Genomic DNA, 21,182 nt, shown 5'->3' on the forward strand with positions numbered 1-21,182 from the left:
AGTTGTTTATAGTAATGAGATTTTAAATAAAAAACCATAATTTGTGGGATTAAAAATATTAAAATATAAATATACTATTGTGTGTGTGTGTGTGTAAACATGGGTACATTCATAAAAAATAACCAAAAAATTATTGTATCAAAACATGGGTACATTTAGCAAAAATAAAAATGGGTACAAATAAATAAAAAAATATGGGTACAATACAAATAAAACTTTAAAAAAATATGGGCACAAAAAGAAATTAATATATGGGTACAAATTAAAACTGAAAGGAAAATTGGTACAAATTAAAAAAGGGTTGCAAATTAAAAAAGGGTACAAACTAAAAATAAAAATATATGATAAAAAATTTAGCCATAAATATAAATATACTAATTGTAACATTTTTAATATTAAATGAATATATTTAGAAATAAAAAATATTTTATTATTGAAATAATTAATGATATTATTAATACAAAGGACCTTGATCAAAAATTGAAAAGTAATAAGGTTTTAATCAATAGAGTAGTAAAAATAAGGATGAAAACCTAATTACTCCTAAATAGAAAGAAGAGAGCTGCATTAGCTCAACCTTATACTGTTTTGGATAATGGTGGCTCCAGGCTCCAGCCCAACCTGGTCCTCCCCCACCCCGCACCGATGATCTGCAACTTCAGGCCACCTTGCCCCTACGACCCAACCACTGCACCATCAGATAACCAGTTCCATCCAACGCAGGTCTCCCCGGTTGCGAGCCATACTTTTCTAATCGCTCTCCACCGCACTACAGCCATTTGATCTGATGAAACATTTGAGTGTTTCGAGTAATGGTTTAGTATCTCTGTCAAATGACTCATTGGGTATCCTTTCGAGGATTTCCACTGTTCTCGCATTCGGATCCATCTTTAGCTTATTGACTCCAAGATTCCCATTCCACCTGCTATGCCGACACGTATGTTGAAAGTTTACGTTTACTCAATTATTAGAAACGAACAATTTAAATGCTATTTGATAATTATTTCGTTTTCAATTAAAAAAATGAATTAGAAATCAAAATCTGAAAATGAAACAAAAGAGTAGAAACTGTTGCAGAATAAAAATCTGAAAATGAAAACAAAGAAGTGAAAAAACTGTTGTGGAATAAAAGGGGAAATGTTTAATTTGCCAAATGGTTATCAAACGGCTCCTTAGCTATTTTATTTTATATGTAGGTTTTCTTGTCCTCAAGGAATTAGGGTTACTTATTGAAAAAATGTTAGGAAGATTAAATCATGTAGAGCACATAATGTGTCGGTTGATGGTTGGATTTTTTTCTTAATGATTTAAAGAAGTCTAATTATCATTTAGTATTAAGGTCTAGTGATATTCCTCTTAACTTGTAAATGAGAGGGTTTAGGTTCAATTTTAGTCAAAAGTGAATTTGAATTACATTATTGCTAACACATTGTGAGGCTTAACACACTCTCATACCCCTTAGTGTAGATAATACCATTTTAAAAAATAAAAAATAAATAAAAAAAGAAGTCTACCCATCTCATGTAGTTTATGAAATATGTTTCAACTAAATGGCTCTCTAGCATCACTCTTACTTATTTGATTTGGTTTACCTTGTCAAATATGTTTGTATTTTATTCTCTATAAATGAGAGAGAGGAATAAAGTATTCGTTGCGTGGAATTTTGATATACTATTTTAGAGAGGATCCTTGCCGGATTCTTTTTGTGAGGATCCCGAGGATTCTTCAATCACACCAGTTCATTATACATCCTGCGATCAGTTTTTGTCAGGTACTATTTATATTCAATTTTAAATAAAAAAATTTACAATAATTTCTGACCGCATGATGAACGAATATGATTTGAGGATCCCTTGGATCCTCAGGATCCACACAAAGAGGATCTGTCACTCATACTATTTTAACTTTCTTGAATTTCAAAAAATAAGTCAAATTTTCTGTTTTTTGTCATAATTGATATTAACTACGATTATTGGTGCATATGTAAAACTGATGACAACATTGGGGGATTGTGTTAACGCCTTCACTTTCAAGAATCAAGATGTTACCACTCAATACTATGGTTTGATGATATTCTTTTTTGCTTAGAAGTGAGAGATCTTAAGTTCAAATCTTGTAGATGGAGAATTCAATACCAAATTAGGTTGCTCATTATGTGACTTAGCCAAACTCCTCATCTCCTTAGTATAAAAATATTGATGCACTGAAAAGAAAAAAAAGAATCATAATGTTTGCTATGCATCCGCTCATAACATTTATGTTTGAATGCTTTTTTCACACGACATTGCATTATTTGATCATAATATTTAAGAAAATCTAATATTTATGTTCTATATAAGTTGTTGTCATCTAACAACCCATCTCTGTTACTATGGTCCCGCTCAAATATAATCGTGTCATCAATAAATAAATAAATTACAACTTGAAGGCCAATACTCAATAGTGGGATTAAGTGAGATCAATAAATAAATAAACAAATTACAACTTGAAGGTCAATACTCAAAGTGGGAGATCCTTACCTGGCTGGGGAAAAAGATAGAATGTGAAACAGGAGGAGGATGTGTCTGATGAGAAAATTTTCATTGTGATCAGAATAAGAGTGGTATATCACGTATTTTTATATAAATGATGAAAATCTTTAATATTTAAATTATTAACTTTTTAACATACATATTCCATCATTTCTACAGTAACAAGTGGCGTACCATCCTGTGTTCTGATCACACTGAAAAATCTCTCTTGTTTAATTGGCTAGGCCCCACCACACTGACAAGGAATATAAACAAAATGGTAATGATAGGTAGATTAAATTTGCAAATTAAATGATGTGTCACCAATAAGAAATAAGCATGTTAATCAACACTTAAGTAATAATTCAATCATCAACTTTTATGTCATGTCTAAAATATTTAATCTATAGATTTAGCCTCTAGTTTACACGAAAGGTTACAACGTCAGGCCGGCAGATCTTCTCAGCTGGATCAGTTTGTTTTTAGTGGCTGCTAAACTCTCGTCCTTATCGTTGTTAAATTTTATCACAAAAATATTTGAATTTTAATATATATTTGAGTTTTTAAAAAAAAAAATTTCCTTTTTTAATTTTTTTCATTTGAATGTTTCTTTCGTTACGACAATTTTGAGGTTGTATGAAGAATTGTTCAAGATTGTACTTTTCCTGGTTCCAAAAATACACTTCTAGTCTTTTTACTTAAAATATGGCCTATGGATCGACCAATTGTTTCCCGATTGGTTAAAATTATGGGGAATACCGTTTACTTTTTTCATTGTGAAGTTCATCGTGGACTTTGTAAAAGCAGGTAGCTCAATGGTTTTATATTGTTCATTCCATCGGCATTAGCTTGAAAGGTACACGAGACGACCTGTGGCCAAATGTTATACTCATACATATGATATGACGTTGATTATACAGAAATATTTGCTCCGGTAGCAAAAATCAAAACAGTTAGAGTGTTGTTTTCTTTGGCAACTAATTTAGATTGGCCAATACAACAATTTGATGTGAAAAATGCATTTTTACACCGAAATCTTACAGAAGAGGTGTACATGAATATCCCACCAGAGTATACATCAGTATCAAAATGAGGAGTAGCATGCAAATTGAATAAGGCATTGTATGGACTGAAACAATCATCTCGGGCGTGGTTTGGGAGGTTTCGAATAGCCATGATAAAGTATGGGTTTAGGCAAAGCAATTCCAACCATGCACTATCACACGTTGAATGAGTAGTTAACGACACTCATTATTTATGTGGATAATATGTTTGTTACAGGCAATGATAAGGAAGAAAGCTTGAAGTTAAAAGATTATACTTGGCAACCGAGATGGAGATGAAGGATCTTGGTGGGCTTAAGTATTTTTTGGGTATGGAAGTGGCTCAGCCGAAACAGAGCATATTTCTATCTCAAAGGAAATATGTTTTGGATTTGTTGACAGAAATCGAAATGCTTGATTGTAAATTGGTTGACACTCCTATCATTCAAAACCATCATCTTGTCGTGTACCCTGACCAAATTTCTACTAACAAAGACCAATCAGAGGTTGGTTGGGTGATCATTGTGCCTATCTCACACTAGACACGACATTGTGTATGCAATGAGTATTGTAAGCCAGTTTGTGCACTCTCTGAGGGAAGCCCATGACACATCCTGACTGGAATGAAGGCGTGTTGGCCTTCACGTGAAGGTGACGTAACCAAAAGTGCAAGTGATAAAAGAAAATTGTGAATAAATTAAAACCGAAACTAGAAATTAATTAACTAATAAAATGAGTGCGCAGTAGTGGTTACAACCCATAAACTACTAATATTCAGAGCATAGATAACAAAGGGTAAAGCAGTCGAACGAGAGAAGTACTTATTACACAACTATATATAAGTTCTTACCTTAAGATGGAGATATGTCAAAATCCACCAGCTATTCCTCGTACGCCAAGAGATAAATCAACTAACTAGGACCTGGAGGAGATAAAAATAGAAGGGTGAGTGGGCACAAAAATAAAGGTTTATAAAATCCTTTTATTTTACAAATATACTAAACCCTCGCTGTAAAACAAGTATAGTTTCCAGAAAATCATACTACGTATAAGTATGAAGCCAAATGCATGCCAGCAATAAATTTATACAGATGCCACAACAGAATATGTCAACGACAATATGAATATAATCAGGTGCTCAACAAGCTATACTAGCAAGCAATTGAAGTCACCTAATGTGACATGTACGACTACACCTATTGCTCATCCATCTAGGCTAACACACGAGTCGGAGTCACCTAATGTGACCTGTACGATAGGCTAGGTGTAATAATAATATAAGCTCTAGTATCACGTGAAGCTAGCGCTATGCGTGGGTCACCTACGAGTCGAAGTCACCTAATGTGACATGTACAACAAGCTAGCACCTACTTGGATCCAAGGTGAGCGTGCGGTGTGGGAGATGAACATACACGTGAAGGACTAGCCTAGCCTTGGGCTAAGCACTAACACCTGAGTGTAGCAATGATGAGCCTACTATATGAATATGAGTATGCCAAACAATTCAATCATTCCAACAATACAATAAACTCACCTGCACGTCCCGTAGAATGACTTAGCATTTCACAATAACGTAATATTTATGAGCAAGTAAAATGCATATGAATATGCCATTATCAAATATATAAATCTCAACCACATAACAACAATTTTAAAATTATATAACTCATGGCATAATATGCATAACATAGTTTAAAAGCATTTGTGGAAACTATAAAGTGTGTATATATATGAAAACAAAATGTCCACTCACTGGTATGTCGTAGGGTCGTAGCCCCCTAGCCTCGCTTGTCCACTTACGTCCTCAGGGTAAGTTTCCCCTATATGTGAAACAACTACTAATAATTAATTAATAGGACATATACAGAAAAACTAGGAAAAACTTCCCATAATTTGCTCAAACGGAAGGTTTGAATATACCAAAATATTCTACTCGAAGTCACGAACCTGCATGTAAAAACTACTCGTCGGTCGGAGGCCGAACACGCCTTCATGCCCCGTCCAACCCACGACCATACACACAGCCACGCGCTTGCACACGTTTGACAGAAACCTAACAATAGTTAGGAATATTCTGTTAAAGTGACGAAATATTCCGTTAAAAGTTAACGGCGTTACCTGACGCTGTTAGAATATTCCGTCAACTTTGAAGGAATATTCCTTGTCTTCTTCGTTGAGCCTCGCCATCTGCCGCCGTTTGGTTTCGCCAAAAATTGGGAAAATCGCTAGTTTCTGAAATTTTTTCAAAACTTCATATATTCTTCATTTCTCAACCATTTTCAATGCATTTTATATGGAGATGAAGGGAATGAATAGGAGAACAAGTTTGTACATTCAGAAAGTCCAAAAAGTGGACGAAAATTGTCTGAAATTAGCTCAAAGATCTTAGACCTTATGTTAACTCCTTGAAACTGTGGGTTCTCACATTAACTTCACTCCAAACTTAATCTAGGGTCTCCCTGGAGTTGTGTGGAAGCTTCCCCGACCTTCAAAACCTTGGGTTGCGATCGAGATCACATTGATGTAGAACTCACCGAGTCGGGGCTTTCGAGTTACTCCGCGTTGACCACTCAAAATTCAACCAACGCGTGATCTGAAGGTATGGTTGAGTTCAATATCAAAATGAGGAGTAGTATGCAAATGAACAAGGCATTGTATGGACTGAAACAATCACCTCGGGCGTGAAGGAAATTTTGTGAAAACATGTTCATTTGAGCAACATCTATGGCATGCAATTAACATTTAAAGGCGGAATCATGCTTGTATGCACTCAAAAACAAAACATTACCCATGAAATTCAAAGCCTAGTAGAAGGGTGAACCAAGACTCAACTCAAAACAAAGTGAGTTGAGAAACTTTATACCTTTGAAGCACCTCTTTGCTTAGCAAAGGTTAATCACCCATGTGAGGGCCTTCTTTCCTTTGTCACCTTACTCCTTGGCTCCATGGATGTGGATGGAGGAACTTTGCTTCTTGGCTCCATGCCTTCTTGGATATGGATGGAAGAATTGGTTTCTCCAAAAGTCCCCAAAGTTGGAGACCTCTAAGTTCCGACACCAAGGATGGTTGAGGAAGAAGATGAGTGGCCATGGAAGAGTTAGATGCTAGTAAACTCTCCCATGGTGGCCTGCTATTCTAGAGAGAAAAGAGAGAGAGTTTTTCACACTTTTCATCCTTAGAAAACCCTAATGAGGATGGAGCAAAGATACCCCTTCTATGCTTTCAACTTTTGTATGCATTTTGGACCAAAAGGCCTTTCCTCTCTCTATGGCCGGTTTTCCCAAGCCTTTGGGATGTTTTGGGCTTCTTGAATTTTGTTTGTTAAGTTGTCATACAACTTAAGCTAATGGGCTTGACGATTCGAAGCCCAATTTGGGCTTTAAGGCCCAAAACTAACTCAAGGTTTAAAACGAACTTATTCGTTTGATTAATTAACATATTAATGAATTCTTGCCATAAACAATTAAACCATTTAATTGTCCTTACTCATCTTCGTCAAATTCTTCAAGCATTACCTTGCACGGTGTGCGATCCATTAGGTTCCTTTTAGCGAGGCAGTGGGCGATTAGAACTCTTTCAAATCGATTGTGAATTGAAACTTACTTTCAATTCTCCCTTTAGTGATTATACACGTTTAGGGCTTCCACAAACCATGAGTGACACCTAGCAGTATGTCATGGTTACCCAAGCTAATCAGAAGAGGTGGAGAACCTATTCAATTTAGGATTACAATGCAATACGATCTTTCTCTAATATAATACTCTTGACCACATTGTTTGGTTTGATAGTTTATTCATGTCTACTATCCAATGTGATTCATTTACTTATATGATTACCTTGAATGTGATTTGAAACGACTTCCTAAATCTTATTCATACTCTAGCCAGAGATTCTTAATCATATCATAGAGTATTCTCCCTCAAACAGTTTGAAGGTTAGAGATCCCTTGTTGCGCATTCACTTGCCTCCATGGCTAAGTGGCTTAACCCTAACTATGTCGTGGACACTTTCGGATGGAGTGACTTTGACATAGTCAAAGATCAAGGACCTAACCATAAGACAACTATGATGCCTCAGGTTAAAGGACTACTTTGCATTATCCCAACCAAAAGTTCTCATGTGACATGAGTATGAGAACTCCTTGTTGATCGCGTTCAATAAACTCATTCTCTATTGAGCACCTACGTACTTGTCTTGGTGTCAGTCACACCAATGACTCGAGACCAGTCACTTTCCCTAAGAGAAGACATAGCAGTACTGATCTTAACGGACTGTCAATGCCCAATTGGCAATCCTATGATCAGGAACGTTTAGGATATGTATACAAAAGAGAATGGTCTCATGAATCTAACTTTTTTAGTTCGCATTCTCCCAATTACATATTCCTTGGACTTATCGTTTAAGCGTATAACATTTATATGAGACGACTTCAAACAATAATATTTGCCCTTTATATTAAACTATATTAGTTTAACATGTGAAATGTCCGTAAAGTATCATCATATGATTGGTTTTAGGGCACATTTCCAACAGGGCGTGGTTTGGGAGGTTTCGAACGGCCATGACAAAGTATGGGTTCAGGCAGAGCAATTCCGACCATGCACTATCAAACGTCGAATGAGTAGTTAACAACACTCATTATTTATGTGGATAATATGTTTGTTACAGGCAGTGACAAGAAAGAAATCTTGAAGTTAAAAGATCACTTGGCAACCGAGATGGAGATGAAGGATCTTGGTGGCTTTAAGAATTTTTTGGGTATGGAAGTGGCTCGGCCGAAACAGAGCATATTTCTATCTCAAAGGAAATATGTTTTGGATTTGTTGACAGAAGTCGAAATGCTTGATTGTAAACTGGTTGACACTCCTATCATTCAAAACCATCATCTTGCCGTGTACCCTGACCAAATTTCAACTAACAAAGACCACTATCAGAGGTTGGTTGATTGATCATTCTACCTATCTCACACTAGACACGACATTGTGTATGCAGTGAGTGTTGTAAGCCACTTTATGCACTCTCTGAGGGAAGCCCACATGGGTGCGGTTGAACTAATCCTTTGCTAACTGAAGTCCGCACCAGGTGGAGGCATCATGTTTTCGAAGAATTGACATTTTCAAGTGGATGGTTATACTGATGGGGATTGGGCGGGAAATATTACGGTCTACTTTGGAGTACTTTACATTATCAGAGGCAATTTAGTGACTTGACAGAGTAGGAAGCAGAAAGTGGTTGCTTTGTCAAGTGCAGAAGCAAAATATAGAGGTATGGCGAAAGGAGTATGTGAATTATTATGGCTTTGGCGGTTATTTACAGAACTTGGGTACCCACCCTGCATCAAATCTATTATGTGACAATAAAGCGGCCATTGATATTTTGAATAATCCAGTTCAACATGATTGGGCTAAACATGTGGAAGTGGATAGACATTTTCTTAAGGAGAAGTTAGATGCAAATATTATTCAATTTCCTTTTGTAAAATCAGAAGATTAGTTGGCAAACATCTTGACAAAAGCCATTGCAAGTCAAGTCTTCTACTACTCACTTGAAAATTTCAACTAACAAAGACCACTATCAGAGGTTGGTTGATTGATCATTCTACCTATCTCACACTAGACACGACATTGTGTATGCAATGAGTGTTGTAAGCCACTTTATGCACTCTCTGAGGGAAGCCCACATGGGTGCGGTTGAACGAATCCTTTGCTAACTGAAGTCCGCACCAGGTGGAGGCATCATGTTTTCGAAGAATTGACATTTTCAAGTGGATGGTTATACTGATGGGGATTGGGCGGGAAATATTACGGTCTACTTTGGAGTACTTTACATTATCAGAGGCAATTTAGTGACTTGACAGAGTAGGAAGCAGAAAGTGGTTTCTTTGTCAAGTGCAGAAGCAAAATATAGAGGTATGGCGAAAGGAGTATGTGAATTATTATGGCTTTGGCGGTTATTTACAGAACTTGGGTACCCACCCTGCATCAAATCTATTATGTGACAATAAAGCGGCCATTGATATTTTGAATAATCTAGTTCAACATGATTGGGCTAAACATGTGGAAGTGGATAGACATTTTCTTAAGGAGAAGTTAGATGCAAATATTATTCAATTTCCTTTTGTAAAATCAGAAGATTAGTTGGCAAACATCCTGACAAAAGCCATTGCAAGTCAAGTCTTCTACTACTCACTTGACAAGTTGGGCATGAATGACCTTTACGCACCAACTTGAGGAGGACTGTGGAGTGCGTTGACTTTTGTGTGTATCTAGGGGGATTTATTTCCCGTTTGAAGCCGTAGGGTGAATATTATTGTATACTCATACCTTGTAATTCAAGTCTGTACCATATATATCTGCCTTCCTTGTGAGAAGAATAATATCAAGAATTGAAAGCCCAATAAGGCCTGAATTAGCAAAGGGATGGATCGAACTCGAGCCACTGATCATGTGTTTCCCCTGCATGTGTTGATCCCTTTCTTTGTTATTGCAGTAGAGGCAAGCATTCAGGAATGTAAGTTTTATCCAACTGCTACGTCCTTTATGTAACTGCTTCTTCTCCATTAAATGGGCATAACTCGTTAGCGGCATTCAAAAGTTTGGATCATAGTTAGACTTGTAAAGTAGTTCATAACCATTCCCTCTGTGATGATTATGGACTTATCAATATGACAGTGAAGTAGTACGGTATAATAGATTGATAGATCCATGGATGGCGGTTCAAGCATTGAACTGTGTTAAATTCTATGCAGATGTCCCTATGAAGATTCTCATGGATGAGTGGAACATAAGACCAACCAGTTGGGTGGGTTCAGATCCTTGTGGTAATGGCAGCTGGGAAGGTGTTACGTGCACAAATTCGCATGTAACCTCCATGTAAGTTTTTGCCTGTTTCCACCATTTTCATTGCTCCTGGATGTTGCTTAATTTTCTTCCATTTTCGGATACCAATGGCTTCTTTAATTTCAGAGCATTGGCAGATATGGCTTTGACAGGTTCGGTTCCCAGCGATATCGAGCTGTTATCTGAGCTTGAGGTTCTGTACGTCTTCAATCTGATTCTCCGCATTGCGTTTTACATAATTATGATACTTCACTTGCAACTAATATGTGAACCAAAAAATCCAGGATTTTTCTTTCAAAGCATTTTAATCGTTATTGAAATTACTTCAGCTTTCACTTCATTATTTGATTCATTTCTTGGTTAATAGATTTCTCATTAGTCTTTTGTAACTCTTTTCTCACCCTTTTTTCATATAGGAATCTGTCTTTTAACAGGGGCCTGAAAGGACTGCTTCCGGCATCAATTGGAAAGTTGACCAAACTAGTATACTTGTAAAAAAGAATTACCGGTTTCTTCACTTTCGTAGTAATTTTCGGTATGTGATTATTCATCCACCTAACTACCTTGTTGCTTTCTTCTTTACATGTCAGAAACCTGGTTGGTTGCAGTTTCTTCGGTCCAATTCCAGACACTATGGGATCTCTAAAGCAGCTTTCTTATCTGTAAGCCTTCCTCTCCCTCTCGCCCTTGATCATTCCAAACAAGGCGTTTAAACAGGCCAATATGCTATAACATGGAAACTCTTCATTTATATCCTGCTGCAGATCTTTGAAAAACAATAGCTTCAGTGGCCGGATTCCACCTTCCATTGGTAATATGACCAATCTTTCCTTTCTGGACCTTTCTGACAACCAACTTCAGGGACCAATCCCAGTATCTAACAGGACTGCACCCGGTCTTGATATGTTACATAGGGCAAGGCACTTGTACGTCAATTCTAGTTAACCCTGAGCTGACTAATCTTTTGCCTCCCTTTGGTTTATGCCCCTCTGATTCTTTTATACACTTCAAATACAGTCATTTTCAAAATAATCAGCTCTCTGGTACAATTCCTCCTCGACTTTTCAGTTCACAAATGTTTCTGGTACATGTGTAAGTTTCCTTCACCTGAAAATCTCAGTTGGTAAGAGAAACACATTACCTTAGCTGCTTCGAGTATCTTTGTCTGTGCAGGGTTTTTGACCGAAATAATCTAACTGGCGTCATACCTTCCACTCTCGGACAAGTGCAGACACTGCAGGCAGTGTAAGTGTCTATTTCATATTCACAAGAGATTTATACCAAGATATTTCTAAGTTGTGGCTTGTATCTAGTTGTACTGAATATCTTGTTCTGGTACAGAATCCTTGATAGGAATTCCTTAAATGGGTCCGTTCCCTCAAGCCTCAACAATCTAACAAAATTGGCCGAACTGTAAGAAAACGGCTTACCAGACAAAGAATTCGCACTTTTGAACATGTTGTTTGGATTTCACTTTACTAAAGAGAGACTAATGGTAATATGTTTTCAGGCACTTGTCCAACAATCAGCTGACTGGCCCCATGCCAAACCTTACTAGCTTGAATGGCCTGAACTATGTGTAAGTGCAACATTACTGATTTTTTCAAGTTCGATCTAAAAGATGTTACGCTTTATGAATTTCATCACTTTTTCCCATGACTAAAAATGGTTACAATCATATATATTCCATATCATTGATCTGCAGGGATATGAGCAACAATACCTTTGATGCAACAGATGTTCCTACTTGGTTTTCGACATTGCAGAATTTGACAACATTGTATGTTTCATTCCTCCTCAATATACCACGTGTGTGTGTGTTTGAGTGTATCTGGATGCAGTTTGAGTTCGAGTATATGTTATTCCATTTGAAATATCACAGTAAATGCTCCGAATTAATGTACCTGTCAATCCTGTATGGCAGAATGATGGAGAACACGGGACTTCAGGGAGAAGTTCCTCCGGCCTTATTCAGCCTTTCCAGTTTGGAGACGGTGTGAGTATCATACTGATCTCTAATAACACCTAGCTTAAGTGTAAAGTGGTTGTAAAGTGATTATGAATCTAACCTGTGGGCTATTGCAGGTTACTGAGGAACAACAAGATCAATGGTTTATTGGATCTTGGAACCATTTCTAGCAACCGTTTGCAGCTAATTGATCTGGAGAAGAACTTCATTACCGACCTTACACGAAGTGATGGAGGGTCCAACTATACATTGATGTAAGCTATAGTTCTCATACATTGAATATCAATGTCCAATTGTTTGTCAAACTGTCATGATTAATGGTCCGTTATCTTTTGCAGCCTCGTTGATAATCCAATTTGTGAGGGAACAAACATGGCAAATAACTACTGCACTGTTTCTCCAACCAGTTCCCCAATTTCGCCACCACCAAGTAACTGTACGCAAGTTGCTTGTAGTCCAGGGCAGGTTTCTTCCCCCAACTGTAAATGTGCATATCCCTACACAGGAACTCTAGACTTCATATTTGTTTCTTTCTCCAACTTGGGAAACTTCATTTATTTCACAGCTCTTCAGGATTCTCTCCTAAAAACCCTTCAGTCCTATAACCTTCCAGTGGATTCAGTTGCTCTTAGTAATCCTTACTGGGATTCCTCTTTTCACCTGAAACTCTACATACTAATCTTCCCGGCTGGCCAAGACCACTTCAACAAAACTGGATCTTCAGCCATTGCGTCCATGATTAGCAACCAGACTCTGGCGGGTGTGCGTCCAAGTTTTTATGGACCCTTCTCTTGTGTTTTCCCTTATGACAACCCGAATTCAGGAGGTAAGTCTGAAAGTGACTCTGAACTTAGAAATACTAGTTGCACTTCTGCTTTAAAAGTTGACAATGTTAACTCGATCTGATAACTGATGACATATCTCTCTTTTCATTTCTCATGATTTCGAGGTGTGCTGCAGGATCAAGCAAGGGCTTGATAATTGGTGCAGCAGTTGGTGGTTCCACACTTGTGTTATTGTTAGCCCTTCTAGGGTTTTATGCTCTCCACCAAAAGAGACAAGCAGATGATCCATGGAGAAGGTCAATCCTTTTGGTAAGATGTTGTTCATCGATAACTCAAAAGGCGGTAGAGAAAAAATTATAACAGACTCAACACATTATTCTTCATCATAAGGCAGTAAGCTTAGTTATTGTTTTTCTGTCTACGAATTCTGCAGACCAGGACTTATAGCAGTGCTAATTCTCCGGACCTAAAAGGAGCACGGTTGTTCTCTTTTGAAGAGCTTAGGAAATACAGCAACGGTTTTTCAGATGCTAATGATGTTGGATCTGGTGGTTATGGAAAGGTTAACTCCTAAACCCTACACAGTTACAAAATGTGACTTACAAAAATACTGCTAGATAGTGACAATATGACATCATTCGGTAACATTTTATAGGTGTATCGAGGAGTTCTTCCTACGGGCCAAATGGTTGCAATTAAAAGATCTAAAAGAGAATCTATGCAGGGAGGGCCTGAGTTTAAAGCTGAGGTTGAGCTTCTATCAAGAGTACATCATAAGAATCTTGTCAGCCTTGTTGGTTTTTGTTTGGAGCAAGGTGAACAAATCTTGGTATACGAGTATGTTCCGAATGGCGATTTATTTGGAATTCTTTCAGGTATTCAATTCATTTCTTCATCTTCAAATCTAAATAGGACCTTGAAGCTCCAATTGTTTCGTTCAATTTTTTCTCGTGTGAGAATGATCGATTAGAGAATTGTGAATGCAGGGAAGTTTGGAATCAGGCTGAACTGGATGAGGAGACTTAAAGTAATTCTTGGTGCAGCAAGAGGTCTGGCCTATCTTCATGAACACGCAAACCCTCCCATTATACACCGCGACATTAAATCAAGCAACATATTGCTCGATAAAGATTTAACAGCAAAAGTTGCTGATTTCGGTCTCTCCAAGTCTATGTCTGACAGTGAAACAGATCACATAAGTACTCAAGTTAAGGGGACAATGGTAAGTTAAAGAACTTATCAACTCCTCGAGTACAAGTATTGCATCTTTGTACAAAATATCACGGTATCATCCTAACTGAGGTCGATTATCTCTGCTGGTGTAGGGCTACTTGGATCCCGAGTATTACATGACTCAACAGTTGACAGAGAAAAGTGACGTTTATAGCTTCGGCGTGGTAATGTTGGAGCTGATAACTGCTAGAAGGCCAATAGAGCAAGGGAAGTATATAGTGAGAGTGGTGCAGATGGCAATGGATAAGACAAAATCTCTGTACAACCTTCATCAAGTTCTTGACCCGGCTATGGGTTCGGGAACAGATCTGAAAGGTTTGGAAATTTTTGTTGATTTGGCGATGCTGTGCGTAGAAGAGCAGCAGGATAAACGCCCTAGAATGGGGGAAGTGGTGAAAGAGATCGAGAACATAATGCAGCTTGCTGGTTTGAACACTGGTGATCGATCAGCGTCCAGTTCACCAAGTTATGACTACACAAGTGCCGATGATTTGCTGCCGTCCTCAAGGCAGTCAAGTTCTTGATTATATTCCAAGATTACATATCGGTTTATGTTACCGCCCTCTTGCAAACGTTGGTAAATCATTTCATGTTTCAGCTCTCTCGTAGACGTGGGTTAGGTCAGTTAATCAATGCAATGTGCTCGCCCTCTTGCACACGAGTTCAAATCCCCATTCCTGTAAATTAGTTTAGTTTAGAGTAGAATAATTACATTGTCATCTTATTTTCCAAATTTCTCTACACCCTCGAAGAAAAAGAACCAGGTTTAAACTTCACACTAGATGAAGGGTAACATGGTGATTGCGCAGCTTGACTCATATTTGCCGCTGAACCGACTGCCAATGTCGACTCTTACTTGCGAAATCCGCATTCAACTACGACTGAGGAAAATAGAAATCTAAAATTCAGGCAGTGAACAATATTTCCGCAGGCAAGTGTGATTAAGTTACAACAGATTTTGAGACCATTGCTTGAATGGAAAAGGCATTCTACAGACAACCACTTCAACTGCAAATCTCATTAACACAATTTTCCGCTTGCACTTTCCAATTCGTTGTCATGCCTTCCTCTCTCGCTAAGAGGTAAGTCGTAAAACTCTGACAAATAAGCCAAAGCCTCTGAGTTGCTATCACAAACCTTCCAAAGTGATGCAAGCTCTCCCTTGGAGAGGGTGCCCCAGTCCTCACAATCATCAAGGAAGTTTAGTAGCTTTGAATAGAATGAGTCGTAGTTCATCAACAACAACGGAACTGGAAGCTTTGACCCAATTCGTTCCAGTTGAATCAGTGCTAATATCTCAAAAACTTCATCGAGAGTACCAATCCCACCAGGGAGAGCAACAACAGCAGTCCGTTCGGAACTACTGCTTCTAACTACAGCATCTACCAAACCATGCTTCCTAGCAGAGAAAAACCTGCAATTATGAAGCAGTTATACAATTTGGTAGCAGTTCTAAAATGCACTTATGAACTTTCTAACAAATAATTATATCTTTCCTGCATGTGAGATACACTTCTGATGGTAGGTAGGGATGATAATTTGATGCTGTCCATTCGCCAGCTTCTTTACCAATCTTAAATCCACCAACCGATTTTCCTGCTCGCAAAGCACCTTTAGTAGCAGCATCCATTAGCCCTGGACCAGCCCCAGTCCATGAAGTACATCCCAGAAGATTTGCAATCTGCTCAGAAGATGTGCAGAAATACAAATTTAATGAAGTAGAATACTGAGCATATTAAATTCCATAATGCATTTGATGTTTTAAAGCTCAGGTTCCTGTCCTGCAATCTCGTTGCCTTTAAATTGATGCTCGTAAAAACTTTTTACATGAAGGGGTGATTTGTAGGGAAATAGAGGTAGGAAAAAGTGACTCACCTCTGTGCTTAACTCTAGCGTTTTCGAATAATGTGAATGATCAGGTCCCATCCTTGAAGAACCCAAATACACGACTCCTCTCCCAAGTCTGTGTATCAGTTCATAACATCGTTGTATCTCTTTCCTGACCTTTCAACGATAAACAAGTATTAGGAAATAAGCTCTTAAAGGCTTCAATTCAGCCTGTCAATTAAGCTTAAACCAGCAACTATTCTATTTAAACAAGCAATAACAGTAAAGAGCAAGACAACTGGGATAAGATATCGTCTGTTAGCAAAAGAACGGCTTCACACGCTATGCTAAAATTTGTTAAATAAAAGATCAATTTGCAATGACACATTCCTCTCCCAAGTGTATCAGTAAATTCAAAGCATTGCAATGTATTCCCAGTCAGAAGATAAAGCTAATAACCCAGTAATGATTCGGTTGAAACAAAGTATTCATAATTTCATAGTAAGCAATACTCCTGGAACACAGATAATGCCTGCCTGCACAAAACTAGTAGTAAAAGCAGGGCAACGTTTTCGGATATGCAGTATTAAAACAAATTATACAAAAGATCAAATTCTCAGCAGACTTAGTTGAGAATTTGAGTGACAAAATAACTTAGTAACAACAGAATCGTTGCCAATGTTGTCGGATACACTCAAGAGCTCAGTTCAAACTGTATCGAATTCCCTGGTGTAATCTATATCTAGAAAAAACATTCGACCAAAAGGATTCCTTACTAATGGGATTCGTGGAAACTCACTGCAATTTACAATTCCACTATTTTACTCCTATCTACTACGGTTTAATGGTATTCATCTTCACTTGTACATAAGAGGTTTTAAATTTGATTCTCATTAAAAACGAATTTGAACGACATTATTGATAACTCATTGTGAGGTTTAGTCCACCCCTCCTCTTAGTTAGATAATATCGTTTGTTTAAAAAGAACAAGTAAAAAAAAAAAAACCTTCAAATTTCCTTGTAAAATGCTTATCAAGATTAGTCCAAAAAAAATCTACAAACACACACAATTTACTACTGTTGTCTAATTCATAATCCGGAAGGAAAAAATCGAACAAATATTAGTACAAATTAGCAACATACCTCATTTGGGCTTGTTCTCTCATCAAAGTCAAGTAATTCAGACTTGCTCGACTTGATTCTTCCATGGTAGGACCTCGACCTTGAGAGCTCGAAACTAATGGTGGGTCTCTCTCTTTCCCTGAAAGATTGAATCTTCAAAGTCCCTTCGTGAGAATTTCTTACTAAAATATGAGAGCCCACTGATCCCAGCACTGAAAACCCCATTCTCAAATCTTCCAAATGCTTTGAAGAATGATTTGATGGATGATATTTGGATGGATTCAATGTGGGTTATGTATTGTTTACTCAAATTATCAGTATTTCAACACAGAAAATTGGTAGAAACTAGAAAGAGAATGCAAAAACAAAACAGAAGAAGGAAACGCAGATGTTTATGCTTTCACAATCTGCATATGTGTATGTGGAACCTTTCGAGAGGGAAGGGGAATAGGGTTCTACTTCCAACAGTCCAACTCGCTTCGATATATACAAGCAAGCAAGTTGGGATTTGTTTAATATCAATGTAGAATATGAAAAACTAGAGTAGGGATGATGGGAAAAATGTAAAAGGAATTTAAAAAAAAAAACAAAAACAAAACAAAAGAGAAATTTTACGGAAACTTTAACGAAAAGCACTCGGTACTGTTTACTTTAACGAAAAATCACATTTTTACACTAAAAAGTCAATTCTGGTACTATTCATTTTACCCTTTATTTTGTCCTTATCATTAAAACTCAAAGTTTTCAAACCCTTTTCATTAGTTTTCCAAAATTTTATTTGGGCTCAAAATTTGTATCGTAAATTCAACTTTGTTATAAATGGAGGTGTGAATGCCTAGAGTAATAGACGACTAAATATGACCATTGACTTATAATGTTGTCAGAAAAAATGTATTTTTTGTAAAAATGATTTTAATAAGATGTTTTTTTAAAAGCATCGTAATCTCAAACCAACCTTCGATCAATCAATGAAAGACTAAACCTAATGTAAAGTGTTGTTTCAAAATAAAATAAAATAATAATAATGTAAAGTGGGTTTGAGCTCTTCGGGTCCATCAAAGATCTAAACATGACTTCAACCCAAACTGAATCTGGACCGGGAGGTACAGATTCTTGGAAAAGCCCGATCCAAAGTCGCCCAAAGTAAAGAGATAGTTTGGGCCCGGTAATACCACCAGAACACTGAGGACAATATAGTAATTTGAACATCTTACGTTTGTACTAAAAACCTAGCTCGCCTGCCACTCCACTTGTCTCACAAAACCCTAGCCGCGTTGCTGCAGACTCCTGGAGCAGAAGAACCCTAGAACGCCAAAATGGGTACCTCTCTCATCCTCTTATTATCTCCATCTCGTATCCATTTTCTGTCTTTTCAACTTTGTTTCCGTGATGGGTAGCCCTGAATTTGTTCATCTGAAGTTTTGATTTTTTTTTTTTTTTTTTTTTTTTTGATATCGCATTTGTGAATTGTGATGCTAAATCTTGAGTTTTTGTGTGATTTTTGTAGGTATTTCTCGAGATTCCATGCACAAGAGACGTGCCACTGGAGGCAAGAAGAAGGCTTGGAGGAAGAAGCGAAAGTAATATTTCTTTCTTTTGTTTTGATTTGAGCTGCTCTTTTTTTTTTGTTCAAGTTGTTATCCGAGCCACCTTCCTTTTGAATAATGTGCTTCTCCTGTTTATTTGATGAATGAATTCAATGATTTGTTTATTCTTTTAAAGAAATTAATCGGGTGATTTAAGGAGATTTATAACTGCATAGGTTGAAAGAATTTTGATTGCCTTGCAATTTGTGAACTTTTTGTTTCTGACAAATAATTCACCGTGGTGTGTCTCCACTTGCTCGAAGGGTTTGCCGTAATTTGTATGTATTACGGCACCAACCCTCCATTTCTTAGATTGTGACCAGTGTTGTTAAACTTTATTTATGAACTTGTGTGTGCAAGGGTTTCGCAGATTATTGTGAACACAAGTTCTGTACTGCTCGTTGGTTTAGATTTGTTTATTGATTTATATTAGTTATTTCAATGAATTCTCACATTTGTGTAAAATGATGTTACTTTAAAGCCTTGATGATTTTGGAATTGATTTAGTTTCCACTTCTCGTTTGCAGGTACGAGCTCGGAAGGCAACCTGCTAACACCAAGTTGTCAAGCAACAAGACTGTGAGGAGGATCAGGGTTAGAGGTGGAAATGTCAAGTGGCGTGCTTTGAGGCTTGACACTGGAAATTTCTCCTGGGGTAGCGAGGCCGTGACCCGCAAAACCCGTCTTCTTGATGTTGTGTACAATGCATCTAACAATGAGTTGGTCCGTACTCAAACATTGGTGAAGAGTGCCATTGTTCAGGTTGATGCAGCACCATTCAAGCAGTGGTACCTCCAGCACTACGGAGTTGAAATTGGCCGCAAGAAGAAAACTGCTGCCGCTGCCAAGAAAGAAGCAGAGGTAGAACTTTGTTTTTTATTTTTCCAATGATTTAAGTTTTTTTATGTGTGTTATCGCTGGACTTGTCTTTTGTGTTTTTACGTATTTGGTGAATTTTTATTGTTTCTGCATCTAGAGGAAATATAATGGTTTATACATTGGTTTGATGTGTTCACATGGTGGAAACAATTATATTTGGTGTATGCTATGCACGCTGATAACAAATTGATTGGAAGATGTTTATGTACATGTTTGTACTCTTTGAGATGGAGGAGCAGAATGTTGTCAAGAACAGTAGAATTTACGGTCTCTGATGCCGTGTTTTGTGATCATATAGGATGGTGAGGCACCTGCTGCTGCTGCTGAGGAGGCAAAGAAGAGCAACCATGTAGCCAGAAAGCTGGAGAAGCGTCAACAGACTCGCACCTTGGACCAGCATATTGAAGAACAATTTGGCGGTGGTCGTCTGTTGGCTTGTATTTCATCACGACCTGGTCAGTGTGGCCGTTGCGATGGGTAAGTGACTTTATCTTCCTGTGTTTTTTTCAATTTGGTCTATTGTAGGTGCTTTACTAGTTTATTTGCAGTTATGCTAGAGTTGGAAGCATGGATGTAACGGTTGTTTTTCGTTTCTTGTTGCAAAGTTAAGTTTAATCATACTTGTTCATATGTGATGTTTTACAGATATATCTTGGAGGGAAGAGAGCTGGAGTTCTACATGAAGAAGCTCCAGAGGAAGAAGGGGAAGGGAGCTGCAGCTTAAATTTTGGTTACCAGAACTCAGTGATTGTAGACTCAGAGTATGTCATTTGTTTCGTCGTTTCCTACTCTGTAAGGGATTGCACTTTATTTCAGTTTGAAGTTGCAACTGGCTTTACCCCAAACAATGTTTTTAGTGGTTGAATGCTCAATCATTAATTCTATTTTTGCAATCGTAAACGCTTACTATTTGGATGTGGAGCAGCAGTTTGATTAATTTTCTCGTGAATATTTCTTGCATTTTGCCGCTAATTATGCTCGGCACCAAAATATACATTTTTATCTACCCACCCTCAAGCATCAAGGGCAAAGGTTTGTGTGATTTTAGAGTTTTTCTGTGTGGCCCTAGTCCGCCTCTCACAAGGCCCTACTGAGTATCTGGTGCTCTAGTGATACGTGCGTTCTAAAAATGGTCTATCGACCCGATGTATATCCCTATACTAGGAGTTTATGTCCAGACGTCTGCGTAAGACGATAAAAGTTGCGTTCGACGCTCCTGTAGGGTGTTTTGTATGCGGTCAGATTGCCATGTGGTTCGAGTTTGTACCTTAGAATTTCTCCTTTGTTAGAGCCTCTTTCGAGAGAACAATGGACCATATTGTTCCGAACCTTATCTAAACTACGGGGAGGGGTGGTTCGAATATGGATGCACAGAATGGAGCACGCTCC

General features: G+C 37.7%; 3 protein-coding genes across 5 annotated transcripts; 2 read left to right on the forward strand and 1 right to left on the reverse strand.

The window, feature by feature from the left end:
* The first annotated feature begins 9,914 nt into the window (after positions 1-9,914).
* Positions 9,915-15,172, forward strand: LOC126591257 (leucine-rich repeat receptor protein kinase HPCA1-like). 3 transcript variants are annotated; one of them, XM_050256850.1, is made up of 19 exons: positions 9,915-10,063; positions 10,302-10,425; positions 10,519-10,590; positions 10,809-10,883; positions 10,983-11,054; positions 11,157-11,318; positions 11,410-11,484; positions 11,566-11,637; positions 11,734-11,805; positions 11,903-11,971; positions 12,098-12,172; positions 12,317-12,388; positions 12,478-12,615; positions 12,700-13,187; positions 13,322-13,455; positions 13,580-13,708; positions 13,802-14,021; positions 14,133-14,368; positions 14,472-15,172. In XM_050256850.1, exons 1-19 carry the CDS (start codon positions 9,973-9,975, stop codon positions 14,901-14,903), a joined length of 2,808 nt encoding a protein of 935 aa, XP_050112807.1. In that variant the 5' UTR covers positions 9,915-9,972; the 3' UTR covers positions 14,904-15,172. The 3 variants fall into 3 exon arrangements, with proteins under 3 accessions (XP_050112807.1, XP_050112808.1, XP_050112809.1); XM_050256851.1 differs by lacking the exon at positions 9,915-10,063 and having other exon boundaries at positions 10,530-10,590; XM_050256852.1 differs by lacking the exon at positions 9,915-10,063 and having other exon boundaries at positions 10,371-10,425; positions 10,519-10,585.
* Positions 15,173-15,261: 89 nt separating this feature from the next.
* LOC126591258 (probable cytokinin riboside 5'-monophosphate phosphoribohydrolase LOGL6) lies at positions 15,262-17,843 on the reverse strand. Its single transcript, XM_050256853.1, has 4 exons — positions 17,350-17,843; positions 16,255-16,383; positions 15,875-16,060; positions 15,262-15,792 (listed from the first exon to the last, which is right to left on the reverse strand). Exons 1-4 carry the CDS (start codon positions 17,551-17,553, stop codon positions 15,400-15,402), a joined length of 912 nt encoding a protein of 303 aa, XP_050112810.1. The 5' UTR covers positions 17,554-17,843; the 3' UTR covers positions 15,262-15,399.
* Positions 17,844-18,526: 683 nt separating this feature from the next.
* LOC126590528 (40S ribosomal protein S8-like) lies at positions 18,527-20,704 on the forward strand. The gene is made up of 5 exons (XM_050255975.1): positions 18,527-18,648; positions 18,836-18,908; positions 19,442-19,775; positions 20,092-20,270; positions 20,439-20,704. The coding sequence occupies exons 1-5, from the start codon at positions 18,645-18,647 to the stop codon at positions 20,515-20,517; spliced, it is 669 nt and encodes a 222-aa protein (XP_050111932.1). The 5' UTR covers positions 18,527-18,644; the 3' UTR covers positions 20,518-20,704.
* The last annotated feature ends 478 nt before the right edge of the window (positions 20,705-21,182 follow it).

Source organism: Malus sylvestris, chromosome 11 (assembly GCF_916048215.2).
Source record: "Malus sylvestris chromosome 11, drMalSylv7.2, whole genome shotgun sequence".
Classification (NCBI taxonomy): Eukaryota; Viridiplantae; Streptophyta; class Magnoliopsida; order Rosales; family Rosaceae; genus Malus; species Malus sylvestris.